General features: G+C 40.0%; 2 protein-coding genes across 3 annotated transcripts in view; both read left to right on the top strand.

Moving 5' to 3' along the window:
* Positions 1–769: 769 nt before the first annotated feature.
* Positions 770–8665, top strand: RAB5IF (RAB5 interacting factor). Its single transcript, XM_070939957.1, has 4 exons — positions 770–1005; positions 3706–3809; positions 5491–5620; positions 7090–8665. The coding sequence occupies exons 1-4, from the start codon at positions 853–855 to the stop codon at positions 7129–7131; spliced, it is 429 nt and encodes a 142-aa protein (XP_070796058.1). The 5' UTR covers positions 770–852; the 3' UTR covers positions 7132–8665.
* Positions 8666–11231: 2566 nt separating this feature from the next.
* The window catches only part of GGT7 (gamma-glutamyltransferase 7), a 31639-nt gene continuing 28780 nt past the window's right edge, over positions 11232–14090 (top strand). The window contains exon 1 of one of the 2 annotated variants that reach the window (XM_070939955.1): positions 11232–11445. In XM_070939955.1, coding sequence (XP_070796056.1) covers positions 11232–11445 — 214 coding nt within the window. Of the gene's footprint in view, positions 11446–12460; positions 12498–14090 lie in introns of those variants that run through there. The other variant, XM_070939956.1, reaches the window with a different exon arrangement.

Raw genomic sequence — 14090 nt, 5'->3', positions numbered from 1 at the left:
TTGTTTTTTTTTTATGTGTAACTTATTAAAGTAGCATTTTTTATTTTCTAAACCATCCTGAAAATATTAATCACAGTAGAAAATGCTTATAGTTAATAAGGCTGTATATTCGGCACAGTCCTTTGAAAAACGGGCAATTCTGCTCATACGTTTTGGAAGGCATTCTCCCATGTTTATTGTTCCAAAGCATTTATAATTTTTAAGGAGTTTTAATTATATTTCAACAGTTTCTTTTTAATTGTCTCGGTGGTTTGGGTTTTGATATTTTAATCATACGAACCTCCCAAAGCCACATAAGTGAAATGGGCGGCCCTATAAATTTAATAAATAAATAAATATAGGGGGAATTTCAGGAAACATACCAAAGGGAGCCAGATCCCCAGCTTCTCCTGGCCATTGCAGAGATGATATAAATATGGTTTATTTTGCGTACGGTCTGCGCTGAAGGCTAAGTAGCACAACGAATGAGTTTACCCATCGCATGAAGCTTACAAGCACCCTTAAGAACTGAACACGACTAGCAAGCCGCAGGGGGAGCATTGGAAGAGACCGCCTTTGTCGACTTGAAATTTGCATGGCCCCCTCCCTCCCGTCCCCGATATATCGCCTCCCAAAAGCGACCGAAGAACAAACATCCCAGCGGTTCCATTACCGCAGAAGCCTCGGTTCAACCCGGCAAAAAAAAAGTATTTCGCGCCGCTGGAATAAAGGCCCCTTTCTCTCGCCGTAGGGCGCTGGGATCACGTGACGGGAGCCACGTGGCTCTGGCGACGCGGTCAGCGGGGCTTCAAGCGGCTGCCTTTCCTGCCGTGACCGGGACGCGTTGAGCTCGAGGTGGTGGCGCGGGGGACGATGAGCGGCGGTCGACGGAAGGAGGAGCCGTCATCGCACCAGCACTCGCAGCAGCAACAGCAGCAGCACCTGGTAGCCAACGGCGGGGGTGGAGTGTTGCGGGCCTCGTTGTGGAGCAAAGCCTTGCGGAGCGACTCCGCCTGGGAGGACAAGGTGAGGCCTAGACCGGCTGGACACACACATACACACATCAGGCCAGCCAGGTGTTTACGAGAGGGAAGGCTTCGGCCTTGTGCTCGCGAGCGACAGGTTGGGGCTTCCTGACGGTTTTTTTGGTGGGAGGGGGTGTTGGAGCGGCGGTTGGTGGGGGGGGGAGGAAGACTCTGCCTGTCGGTTCTCCTAAAGGTCACAACGGAGCAGGAGGCAGCAGAAATGGAGCCTGCTGAGTTATTGGGCAGGAAGGATGGAAGAGGTCAAGGACGTCGACGCTTAATTTAAGGCTGCTCGCCTGCCCAGAAACCGTTGGGATTGGTGTCAGCCCCTTTGCTGGCCTGAAGCGGGGAGTGTATGTGTGTGTGTGTTATAGTTTCCCCACCAAGGAGCCTCTTGGTAGTGTTTTCCCCTAGATCAGAGGTCTTCAAACTTGGCAGCTTTAAGACTTGTGGACTTCAACTCCCAGAAAGCATAGCTGGCTGGAGAATTCTGGGAGTTGAAGTCCACAAGTCTTAAAGCTGTCAAGTTTGAAGACCTCTGCCCTAGATTCACAAGGGATCATCAGCAGGTGGAGAGCTTTTTTTACCACCACCACCACCACAGGCTAACTACCATGCCCCAGTTGGGGAGAGGGAAACCTTTTGACAGCAAGGAGGTGTGTTCTCCCTTCTTATCTCAAACACTGGATTGCTGCAATATGGCCTGCTTGATGTTGCCTTTGAAGATTATTAGGAAATGGCACAGGATGTGGCAACCTAGTGCATAATGTGGCAACACTTAAAATTTCTGGCCACTGCCTTGGCTGCCAATCTGTTTCCAAATAGAATTCAGAGTACTGGAGTTGAACTGTATGACCTGTAAAGAACCCCACAGGGTTTGCAACTTTCTTACTCTCGTGTGTTACACTCGGGATCATCTTCTCTAAACAGAATCTTCCTATACTGTCCAGTCAGCCTAGAAAGCAATGCTTTGGGTTACCTTCTTCCTCCCTGGAATGTCAGAGCAAGCTTTTTTCTTTCTTTCTTTCTTTTTTTTTTTTTGGTGGCCTTTCCCTTATTTTGAAACACATAATCCCTACCCCCCAGGTCTGAATTTTACAATTCAGAAAAATGTAAAGTTTTTTTCCCTCTTTCGCTAAGCTTTTATGGCCAGAGGGCCCTTGTTTATTAGCCTATCCCTAATTAAATATTTCAAGTATATTTTAATCAAATTGTCTTCATTAAATGTTTTTAGGATGTTTGTGAGAACCAGTTTGGTGTAGTGGTTAAAGCCATTGGGGTACAGACTGTCAATATAGACTGCTTTAGATATGAAGTCAGGTGGGTAACGTTGGACCAGACATTCTCAGCCCTAGGAAGAAGACCGTGGCAAACCATTTTTAACTAAATAGGCAAGAAAACTGTGTGTGGACTTCTCCATGTAATTATCACAAATCAAGATTGATTCAAAGGCACCAAAAAGGATTTTAAAAATATTTATGTGAGTTTCCTAATGTTATAAACTTGGATGATATATAGATTAGATGGGTAAATAATATTCTATATGTTGTGATTCATTTAACTTGGAGTTAGCTACTTGTGCAAACACAATTTTTATGTTTTTCGGAGTGTTTTAATTTTGATTTAAGCAACTAAGATGTTTAATGGGGGTGGGGAGTTTGAAGAACAGTCTGGATACTATTGAAGTTAAAAGCTTAGATTGCTTAAATTATAGTTTAGCATGATGAGTAGTAATTCACAGTTGACCAAGTTTACACAATTCAAAGGCAAAGAACAGGAGGAACTGCTACAAAGTCAGTGGTCAGATAAAAGAAATCTGACTTCAGGGCATATCTGTAACCCAATAAACATCTGCGACAAGACCCAATTTAGTTCTTAGGAAGATAAAGGGAGGGTGCACAGAAATGATTGTGTTACCATAACTTCATAATAAAAGTAGTATAGGCCTACATAAACTTTGTTTCCTAATCTGGCCTACTTAAAGGGCTAAAATGTAGTCATAAAACATGGGTAGACAATATAGATATTCAAATTAAGCTCTTAAAATCATAAGTTGTGTATAATTTTTATTTCACTATTGTGAAACAAAAGAAGCTGGAATCTGATTTTAGAACCAAGCAAACTATCTTATAGTAGAAAGTACATTTTTTTCCCCACCATTTCATAGCAAGTGGAAGTTATTCATTGTAATATATTCTGTGAATTAATTGTGCTTTTTTTTCTCAAAAAGAAGAATTCAGGCTGCTTGTTCAGCCCATTTGTAAATAAAGTGAAATTAGAATGGCATAGAGATTAGTTTAGATTTAAACCCTGGCTTGACAATGAAGCTGAGCAGATACCTCACTGAATCAGTAACCCCCTCCATCTCCCAGAGTTGTTATGAGATTTAAGTAATTTATCTAAGCTCCTTGAAAAACAGGTATATAATAAATAGGCCCGAAAGAATGTAAGTATATATCTTTTACCCTGGAATTGAGATAGATTTCTAGGTAGGATGGAAATAATTGCAGGTGTCTAATTTCTGAATCTCCTTTTAGTTTTGTTAGACCTTCTAAGACCTTCTCAAAATATTTGTATTTTGAATTAAGCAGTTGAGATATTTTGAGAACTTGAGATTTGTTGTTATAACAGGAGGCTCCTCTACATATATTGAATGTGAATATTGGTTCCATATGAATTTGATATTGTTTTTTCTCTGCAGGATGAATTTTTAGATGTCATTTACTGGTTCCGGCAGATCATTGCTGTTATTTTGGGAGTGATCTGGGGAATTGTTCCACTGAAGGGATTTGTGGGTATAGCAATGTAAGTTCCCCCCCCCCCATGTATTTAAAGGCAATCATTGATGAAGTGAAATGGTTAAGACAAGGGATATATACTTGAAGTATATAGATTTTGTATGATACATTTATTTGACCTTGCAAAGTTTTCTCAGAGCAATTTGTAGGAAAGATACAGAAAGCTGCTTAAATTTATTGGGAGGGAACATGCACCAAAGCATCAGAAAAGGTTTCACAGAAAAAAATGGCTGCAGTGCATGAAATAAAGAAAACGTTGAAAATGCATCCATTTGCCTGAAAATATTTGTCTAGAAGCTTAGAATGTATTATTTATTGCTGAAAACTAAATGTATGGCTATGTTGAAAGATTATATAAATGTTTAACTATGAATTTTCAGCTATGACAAGAAATGATAAATGGAATATCTTAAATACTGTTAGTAATTAAAGTGTCATGAGGCATTTTTGCAGTTGCCTATGTTTTCCTTAAATGATAAGAAAGTGACTGTAATAGGAAAATGAAATGCCTCCAGTTATTTCTTCTAAATCTATTTATAGACTTAAATATCTGCTTCTGACTTAACTTTATTTAGGAGGTTATAATAAGGAATATCATCTATGCTTCTTGAATGTAAGCAACCCAAATTTTTAACAAAGCCAAGATAGTGTGGGTTAGAGGGCAGAATTCATAGTTCAGGTTCACCTGAAGTTAACACAGAGCAGCAAGAAGATAATCAAAATCTTTGATTCCACATATGTAGTAGAAAAGCCATTTCTATGTTCTTTCTGAATTTATTGTCACCTGTTGCTTTTAGAGCTTTAAAATAGGATACCTCTTCAGTACCTAGTGTCCTTTTTTTAATGTTACATTGCTAAAGGGTTAATGCATGTGCATTCAGGGTTCTTGTTTGAAGCAGGCTTGTGAAAGACACAATCTACCATTTAAATTCATTTGGGAGAGACTGATAACAATAGTAGAGATATTCCTTGACTTATGACCATAATGGATCCTGTCCATTATAGTTGTAAGTTGTGTCAGTCATAAAATGGACCGTTTATTTGAGCAATCCAATTTTGCAAACTTTTTTGTGGTGGTGGTTTAGCGAACACCATGGATATTAAGTGTACCAATTGTGTGCTATGGATTGGTTTCGCTGATAAACCAGAAGTAAACGCCAGGATTTTTTCCCCCAAAAAAACAATATTTATGTGACCCAGGGACACTACAAACAGCCATAATTGTGGCCAGTTGCTGAATGCCTAAAATGTGTTTACATGATTTCAGGGAAGTCCATCATAACTCTGAATGATTGTTATATGACTGGTCATAAATCAAGGCCTACCGGTATTATAATCTGTACTGGCAGTACAGACTTGTAGCATAAGAAAAGTTGTAAATTCTGGTCACATGATTGCAGAATGTTGCAACTTGTCATAATTGCAAGCCAAGTTGCCAAATACCTGAAATAACATGGTGGCTGTGGGGGAGGGGCTGAAGTTGTAACTTTAAGAACAGTTCAATAGCAGCCTTTTTTAAAAGTCCACTGTAACTTTGTACAATTGTTAAATGACTGGTTATAGGTTGAGGACTATGTGTAGGGGCTGCTGTTAATTTCAATGAAAACTGAAACAAGAAAGCTTGATACCGTTACATTGTAAGTTGATTGAAGTTGCCCAACATCTCTCTTTTTTTTCCTCTCCTCCAGATTCTGCCTCATAAATGCTGGCGTCCTATACCTCTATTTTAGCAGTTTTCAGCAAATAGATGAAGAGGAATATGGTGGAACATGGGAGCTAACAAAGGAAGGCTTCATGACATCTTTTGCTTTGTTTTTGGTAATTTATGTTACTTGTTTGTAGATTCCTGACATTATATGCATGGTATAAAACAGGTAGATTATTATCCCAAGAAACCTCAAAATCTTATAACTAGAGAGAAAAGAAATTGAGATTAAATTTAGAAATGTAAATTACATGTGGGTAAAAGAATGGATATTCTTTCCCCTACTAAGAATTTAAAAGGCAAACGTATAACTTTTAGAATTCAACATAACATGAGCAAGCTCCCCATTGCAAAATTGCATTGTTTCTTCCCTTCAGCTCAAAATTACCCCTCAGTTTGTTCTTGGGGAGCAAAGACCGCACCCCAAAGGCTTCTCTTGTGTGAGTGGAGCTGTGCACAGGTTGGCCCACCGCTCATGTGGCCCAGTTCCCCTCCCCCCCCCCAAGCCGGGTTGCCAAGCCATAAAAATTGGGGATCACTGTTCTAAGGCCTACTTAAAGGATGGGGAATATAGAGAAAGGGGAGATTTGTTCTGCTGATGACTATTGCATTGTTGGTGAATTAATCCAAAGTACTCAATGGTAAAACATTTCATTATCTCTGCTAATTTGTACTGAAATGTATATGTATCTGTGCATGTTTGAGTGCAGTGAAAGCTTTTTATCTGTCCCCTTTTTCAGTTAAGTATATTTGTCAACTTTTCACCATGTATTCTCCCTAATATTTTTATGTGCAAGCTATAGCATTTAATAGAAAATATTATAAATGCCACTATTAATCTTCAGTATAAAGTAATATAGAGAAAGAAGAGCTTTGGCAGTGATTCTGTTTAGGATATAAATTGTTCTGTTTAGTTGTGGTTAGAAGATTGCACACTTATATTCTTGTTCAAACATATACAAGTTTATATGTCTCAAAGCTTCTTAGTTTATAATGTCTCAAAGCTTCTGGTTGGGTTACAGAATTTTGATTGTAAGTGTTTACTCTTTATACATAAAGTATCCAGTACTGTATCTTTGGTTGTTTCCAAGTTCTCATACATAAATATAAAAAAATTATAAAAGAGCAGTTTTCAAAATGGGTGCAAAAATATTTTGATTTTGTAATACTTACAGTATATCCATTCCACTCTTATGACTGTTTTAATCTTAACAAAGTGTTTTAACCCCATATGAATCATTCCAATAGCTAATAGGTCAAAATGCTAATAGGATCATTTTGAAGTCATAATATTGAAGAAAGTTTAGAAGAGCATATTAACATTTCTGCTAGGCCAGGGAAAGAGATGTAACAGAATCAGAAAATTTTTACCTTGAGACCATTTTTATTTGTCTCTCCAGCTAGCACTAAAAAAGCAATGAGGTTTTCTGATACTACTTGAAAATTTCTTTATGAACCTTTATTGTAGTAATGTTAATAATGCAACCTTATTCAGAAGGAAGAAAGCAAAATACATTCATACATATAATTTGGTAAAGTTTAAATATTTTTCTTATTTGTTCTTATTTGTGCTTCATTTCAGGTTGTTTGGATAATCTTCTACACTGCCATCCATTATGACTGATAAACTCAGCCAAATTAATTGTCTTAACTGAAGAACACTTTAAGAACCCCTTTGGCCTATGGAGAGGTAGAATAAGCCAGTTTTTGCATCAATGGTCCAAGGAGATGCAACATGTCTTGTGGATTCTAAGAAGAAAAGTTTGATCAGTCTTATTTTAAAAAGCTGTTGCTTTTTCAGAACTTAAAAAAAAAGCCATTACAATGCTTTGCAGACAGCACAAGACTTTTCAACCTTTCAGCCTTCTTGGTGACTTGAACCAGTATGGCGATGACAAATCTTTATATCCTAAAAGGGTGATTCTGTTAATTAACTTGCGTCGATTATCTTGTTCTCTTTGAGATCTATTCAGATTGTGACTTGTCTTCCATTTGTAAGACATACTAAAATGGTAGCCATCATGAAGCATATGGCAGGAGGAGAACTCTGCTGAATGTATTGTAGAACATAGATTTTGATGGTTCCTGGCTTCTTTTGAGGAAATTAAAGCTCTGATCTGATTGTATTAAGTACTAATGTCTTTAAATGGTTCATCCAGGGTTTTAAAATTTTGATCGCTTAACAATGTAATAAGCATAATCTTCAGATGGTTTGCTAATATTTTGAAATTTTAACTATTTACTGAGAAATGTGAGGCTTTCCTAGCTTCATTAGGGAACTTCCCAAAACAATTGCAGTGATTTAGAAACATCTTAATATATTGGTTAGTTAACCAATTCAGTTTCCAGAACCTACCTCAGAGTCCAGTGATCTAAATGCACAAAATAGCAGATGCTTCAGAATTCAATTACTGTGGGATTGTTATAGGTTTTTGAAGCTGAAATATAATACAGAATAATAAAGGCAGCTAATGTCTTGTACATAGAACTAATTTTCAGATAGGAGTAGACTGAAATTCAGTGTTGATCTTTTATGATTATTGAAAGTATCAGAATGAAAAATTCTATTAATTGAACACTAATTAGGCTACTTGTGAGCTTTAATTGTACTGTCTCAATCATTTTAAGATTTAAACTCCTTGTCTATATAAGTATTTAATAATTTCAAGAAGAAGCTATTTCCTATCTTAAGTTAATGTAAGTAGACAGAAAATGGAATTGTTCATTAAGACTGCCTTACAATGAGAAGCTGTTTTGAGTCCTAATATGCCGTGGATAAATTTCCAGTTCTTTGTACTCCTCTTTTAAACTCTTAACCCTGCATACTTTTTTTTCCACAAGTAGCTTTCAGCATTGTCAGGTCTATCTGCCTTTTTTCAGTTCAGTTTTAACATCAGGGAAGAATTTAGCCACAGGAAATGAAAGACAAAACTACTAAAGATTGGAGAGCCTTAGCAGAGGTTTCTCTTGCAGTTCTTCATTGCCAACTTAAGTATTCTCTCCTTCAGTTTGAGGAGATACTTAGACATTTTGATATTTGCTAAGTCTAAGCTGCATTTCTCAATCAGCAGGTTTTTTTTTTTCAAAGCTTGAGTCATCTACCAAATAAGTAAATCATTTTATACATGGAAGATCACTAATAAAAATCACTTTAAGAAGCTGGTGTAATGCTTTTTTATTCTTACTGCCATTTTTAAATTTTCAAATAGTATTTTATAACTGCTTTGGCCCTTAAAGTAGATGGATACTTGCTTTTAAAAAAAGAAGATGGCATGGTAGCTTTTTGTTGAGAGATCTGGCCATAAATATAAATTTTAGCATAGGAGGATAATCTTGGTCTGCCTTTTACTTTGGAGGTAATGGGAGGAAAAACTTGCCTTCATTCATGGAAAAACTTTTTTACTGATTTTAAGATCTAAGCTACATAATAGATTCTCTTGGAATTGCATAGAACTGTTGGGGTTGGGGGAGAGTTAGAACTGGAGAAGATTGTATCTTTGAAAATATCTCCACCTTCCTCAGCAAACATTTGCAAACATGCTATGCGATTAAAGTTATTGTTCCTGCACTAACTTCCATCCTGTTGATGTCTCACATTACAGCCGCAGTAATTTACAATCATAACTCGAGGTTCAGTTCTGCTCATAAGTCATAGGCTACCTGTATGGAGCTAATGGCCCCATGCTGTACACAGTACATGCCCATAGATAACTGGAGCTAAATGACGAGTCCAAGTATCTCCTTCACATAATCCCAGTCTTTGCTTAATATGACTCCTGAACAGCATCCGGAAGCCTTTGTTATGGCCTCCCCAGCAGTTCCATCTCAATGATGATCACCTTCAGTTCTGCCATTTCTATAAAATACTTGTGTCATTTCCCAAATCCTGTTACAATGCCAACAGTTACTGCTCTTTCACATCTCACCCAAATAGTACCGTATTTTTCAGAGTATAAGATGCACCTTAGTTTTTGGGGAGGAAAATAAAAAAAAAAGCTGATTGGCTGGTGGATGACCTCCCAGAATACCCCCAATCAGCTGTTCCCTGAGGTGAATTTTAGCAACAGGTTCCTTGGTTGTGAGCTCCGTGCCTTGCTTTTTTTTTTTTTTTTTTTTTGCTTTTTTTTTCTGCCTCTGAAACTTCTGAAACTCTCAGAAAAAACTTTTTTTCTGCCTCTGAAAGCCTCAGAAACATCTTCAGAAAAAAAGCCTCTGAAGCTTTGTTTAGAGGCTTTTTTTTCTGAAGCTCTGGAGGCTTTTTTCTGAAGCTTTGTTTCTGATGCTTTTTTCAGCCTCTGAAACTTCCGTTTGAGAAGCTGGGCGGGGCTACATTCGGAGTATAAGATGCACCCAGATTTTCACCCTCTTTTTGGGGGGAAAAAGGTGCGTCTCCGAAAAACACGGTATATGGATTCTGTAGAACAAATGGAAGCAAAGACGTATTCATTGCAGAATAGGCTATATCTCTTGTGGCCTGTTAAGGGTCAGCAGCTTGGAGCCAACTGAGAGGTCCGATGTTGCTGCTTACCAAAGCCATGTCTGGCCTAGATTTCAGGTCAATGTGGCCTATGCTGAACTTGTCCTCCACAAAGCAACCTACAGTTCCCAAAGAAGTCTTTCTGCCTACCTGGATTTCTCTTAATTACAATGAAAGCATCTTCCCAAGCTGTAGACACTAAGTTTACATTTTAATCACATTTTTGGATTTCTTTTTTCAGACTGGCAATATTTTATTGTATTCATCAGATAATTTTCTGCCTCCATAAAAGATGATGTAAATTTGATTTTTAAAACTTTATGTCCGTGAAATTAATTTGAAGAGGAATTTAAATGTAATACAAACGGATCTGATGGATGACTCATTTCCCAAAGATGATAAAATATTAAACCACGAAATCGATCCGAATATTTCTTTTGTTTCAAATAAACAAAAAAGCTCTAAGATTTGGGGCGCTTAGAGGTGACCAAAAAGATGAATTTTATGTATTCAAAAAGAAATGTTAAACTTCTGAAGGATTTTCATTTTGAAACACAGATGAGCAGCAAACTACCTCTTAAGCCTTTTTTTCTGAATAGGTTAAAGAATAGTTTTTAAAAATAAGGGAAGTGTTGTAAGATTGGCTTCTTCAACCAGTGTTAAAAGAAGAAAATAATTCTATCTGGTTGCGCTTAACTTTGGCTGACAAAAAGTTAGCATTTGGATCTTGTTTTCCTTATCTAAGTGACGAGCTATGGGTTGAAGAGAGATTATGCTTTATTTAGAGATGGTGATAGCCATTAAAATCCTTTTATCTGCTGGAATGAAGCGGGGAAAGGTACCTTTTTCCCAATCCGATCCAACAGACCGAGCAGGCTGCAGATCCCGTCAGCCAAAGAGAGTCGGCTGGCGGGAACGAGAAGACGCTTCACGACGGTGGTGACATTTCCCATCTCCGCCACCCCAACTTTTCCTCCTTTGAAAGAGACGCAGCGGAGCTTAGAGACGGGCCCAGGGAGCGCAGCCCGCGGGGCAAAGGGACCAAGCGAGTCGGCCCGCGAATCCCGCCTCCCAAGCTCCGCCCCGCGGACCTTTAGCGGCCGCCTCTCCGCTTCCTCTCCAGACGCTCGGCTCGGCTCCCCTCTTGGCGAGCTGGGCCTGCCTCCCCCGGCAGTCATTTCCGGAGCAGGAGCCTGGGCTGAACCGGCCAACCAGCGCGCCTGCCTGGCTAAGGAGGCGCAAGCAGGATGGCGGCGGCGGCGGCGGCGGCCCCGGCTGCAGGGGCCGCCGAGAAGGAGGCGAGTCAGGAGAGCAGCCTGGGCGCCTATTCGCCCGTGGATTACATGAGCATCACCAGCTTCCCCCGCTTGCCCGAAGAGGAGACGGGCAGCGCCGTCGCCCCCGAGAGCTGCCTGCGCTCCAGGAAAGAAGAGGATGCCTTCCTGGCAGAGCAGGACACCGGTGAGCGCGGAAGCAAGCCCGTTTGCTCGCCGGGCCTCTCCATCCGACCAGCCGCCAGCCGGGACCTTCACGACCATCGCTCCATCCTCCCCCTCCCCTTCACCTCCTCCATCCCCATCCCAAGCGGAGCGACTCCTCCGGGACTGGCTCCCGTCCTGCCCTTCGCCCGCTTCCCCGCATCTCTCCTTGGGCGGCCGGGCGGGGCTTCTGCGTCATCCCTTCCTTCTCCCCCCCACCCCCCCCACCCCCCAGAAGCGCCTGGCACCGGCCCAGCGGTGCAGCCGTCCCGCATCCTTCGCCTACCTGCTTCTGCCCTTCCCGCTTCTCCTGCCTGCCTCTCTCCTAACGTCCTTGCCGGGAGTCTCCAGTCCTCCGTCTCCCCTGCCCTGCACCATCTTTTCTCTCTCCCTTCCCCCCCCCACCCCAACCTCTCCTTCCATTGGTGCCGGGTGAGGCTGTGGGAGTGCTGGGCTGCATGGCGAGGCTGTGGAGGCTCCTGGCTTGTCTCTTTCCATTGTCTTGTTTCTATCCCATTTCCATTCCTCTCCTTTTTCCTTCCTTCCTTCCTTCCTTCCTTCCTTCCTTCCTTCCTTCCTTCCTTCCTTCCTTCCTTCCTTCCACCTTTCTACCAGCTCTACTGTCAGGGCAATAATGTAAGTGATTGTATTGCCTCCATCCCATGATAGCTTTCTGATCACACTATAGTCTCTTGCTCTCCAAAGAATGCTTACTGATGCTAATGCAGCCTTTCCTAATATCTGTGTCCTGTAGATGCATTGGACTGCAACTCCCAGAATCCCCAGCCAGCCATCTCCCATTCTTTTGCCTTTTTTTTTACCTTCCCTGAAAATGTCTCCCGTTAATTAAGAACCCAGGACTTGGTGGTGGTGGTTTTTTTTAAAAAACTGTTTCTCTCAGTTCTTCATACTTGAGAATAACTTTGTGAAGTGTCCCTGAATTTTGATCTTCAGAATGTTATTTACTATTCTAGGGTCTTCCAATCAGTCTAAAAGTGTGATAGAAAAAAGAGTAATATGCTGAAAATTACTCAGGTAAAGTTTGCTATTGCTTCAGTAGATATTTTCAATACTTAGGAGCATGGGACCAGTAGCAGCTGAGATATAGCCAAGATCTTGTTCTCAGATTTATTACTTATTACAACACATAGGGTCAATAGTTTGAATAGAGCTTCCAGTCAGTTTTCCTACCACAGCAATTCTTAAAGCAATTATCTCTAGCCTGGTGCCTTTCAGAATAGCGAGAATAGAATACAACTCTCACAATCCCCATCCTGCATAACAGATACTTACTAAGAAGAGGGGGTAGTCTGGAAAAGGTTGTCTTAAAGTTCTCTGGTCTCATAAATATAGTTTTCTGAGCCACCCAATCAAGCTGATTGACATTAGGTTAAGATGACAAAATGCGTTGTGTATGTAAAGTTCAAATCTTCTATGAGGATAAAACAAAGAAATAGTACAGTGTAAAGTACTTGTCATCCTGAACAGTTGTTCAATTAGTTATTTTAATGGATTATTATGAATTATGAGCTAGAAGGATTGTGAAGTCAACCTGTAATTGGAAATGTTGCCTTTCTCCAGTTTCCCAGTTCCGGAGAGACTTTTAAATGTGGAGTTCTTGCTGTCCTCTGAACAGCAGGCTAGGTAACGTCCTTATCTAACCAAGTAATGAAATGTGTGCAGAAAAACAGTCATGCTCAAAACAGCAAGGACCCAATAGTTCAATCCTGAGTTTTTTATACAATTGGGAGAAGAGTTTGCATGTTTATTCCAGCTTCTTCCCCAGCCCCGAGCTCGCATTTGATCTTCCCCTTAAATCCTTGCAAGTTCAGTAGACTCACCCTCTTCAGTCACATTAGGGAATTCACAAGTCTAAACCAATGGGGAAAAAATTATTTATTTATGTCTAAAGCTCTGTGTTCACAAAATGAAATGCTTCTAGTACAAATTGCATTAAAGGGTATTTCTCTTTTCTCCCTCTCAAAGTTCTTTCACGTTAAAAATGAACTAGTAAAAACCACATCTAGACCAAAATATGCCTCATTTTCTGTAAATACTAATTTCTTCTGAAAATAGAGTCTGGTTTTCTATTTGGTCTATTTTAGGGAAGATTGAGAAATGTCGCTAAAATGTTCAGAATATGTATTCTGAAGTTAATACAAAGCTGAGGCCAGGACTTAACAGATTTTAAAGCAAAGAAGGAAAATGAACTCAACATCAACAAAGGGTATGGGGCATGCACACATTCATTTCAGAATAATATCTTTTAAATACTTTTTTTTAAAGATACAACTTCATTTCAGTCTGCATTGTTCAAAGTTTTTTTTTAAAAAAAACCATGCTTCCATCCTTCCTGCCCTGTATTTCCATCTATGCAGAAAAAAAGTAATTATGCTTCCTCCCGCCCCCCGCCCCCCGTGGGAACCTTCTATGAAGTGGACAATGAAACCTCATAATTTCCCACAGGACAAGATTTGTGGTCCAAGGACAATTTCTGGAATTCATAGATCATACACTGTGCAAAGTCTTGATCTCTCACTTTATTATAGAGGCTAGGAAAGAAGAAGGCTGAGTCACCAATACTTCCTTCTGTCTTGCTTTGAAATATATAGGATGTTGTGGCAAATA

This window comes from Pituophis catenifer, unplaced genomic scaffold (genome assembly GCF_029215685.1).
Source record: "Pituophis catenifer annectens isolate HBS135680 unplaced genomic scaffold, rPitCat1.0.hap2 SCAF_3, whole genome shotgun sequence".
Lineage (NCBI taxonomy): Eukaryota > Metazoa > Chordata > Lepidosauria > Squamata > Colubridae > Pituophis > Pituophis catenifer.
The sequence above is the reverse complement of the archived record's forward strand: the minus strand, read 5'-3'. Positions and strand labels throughout refer to the sequence as shown.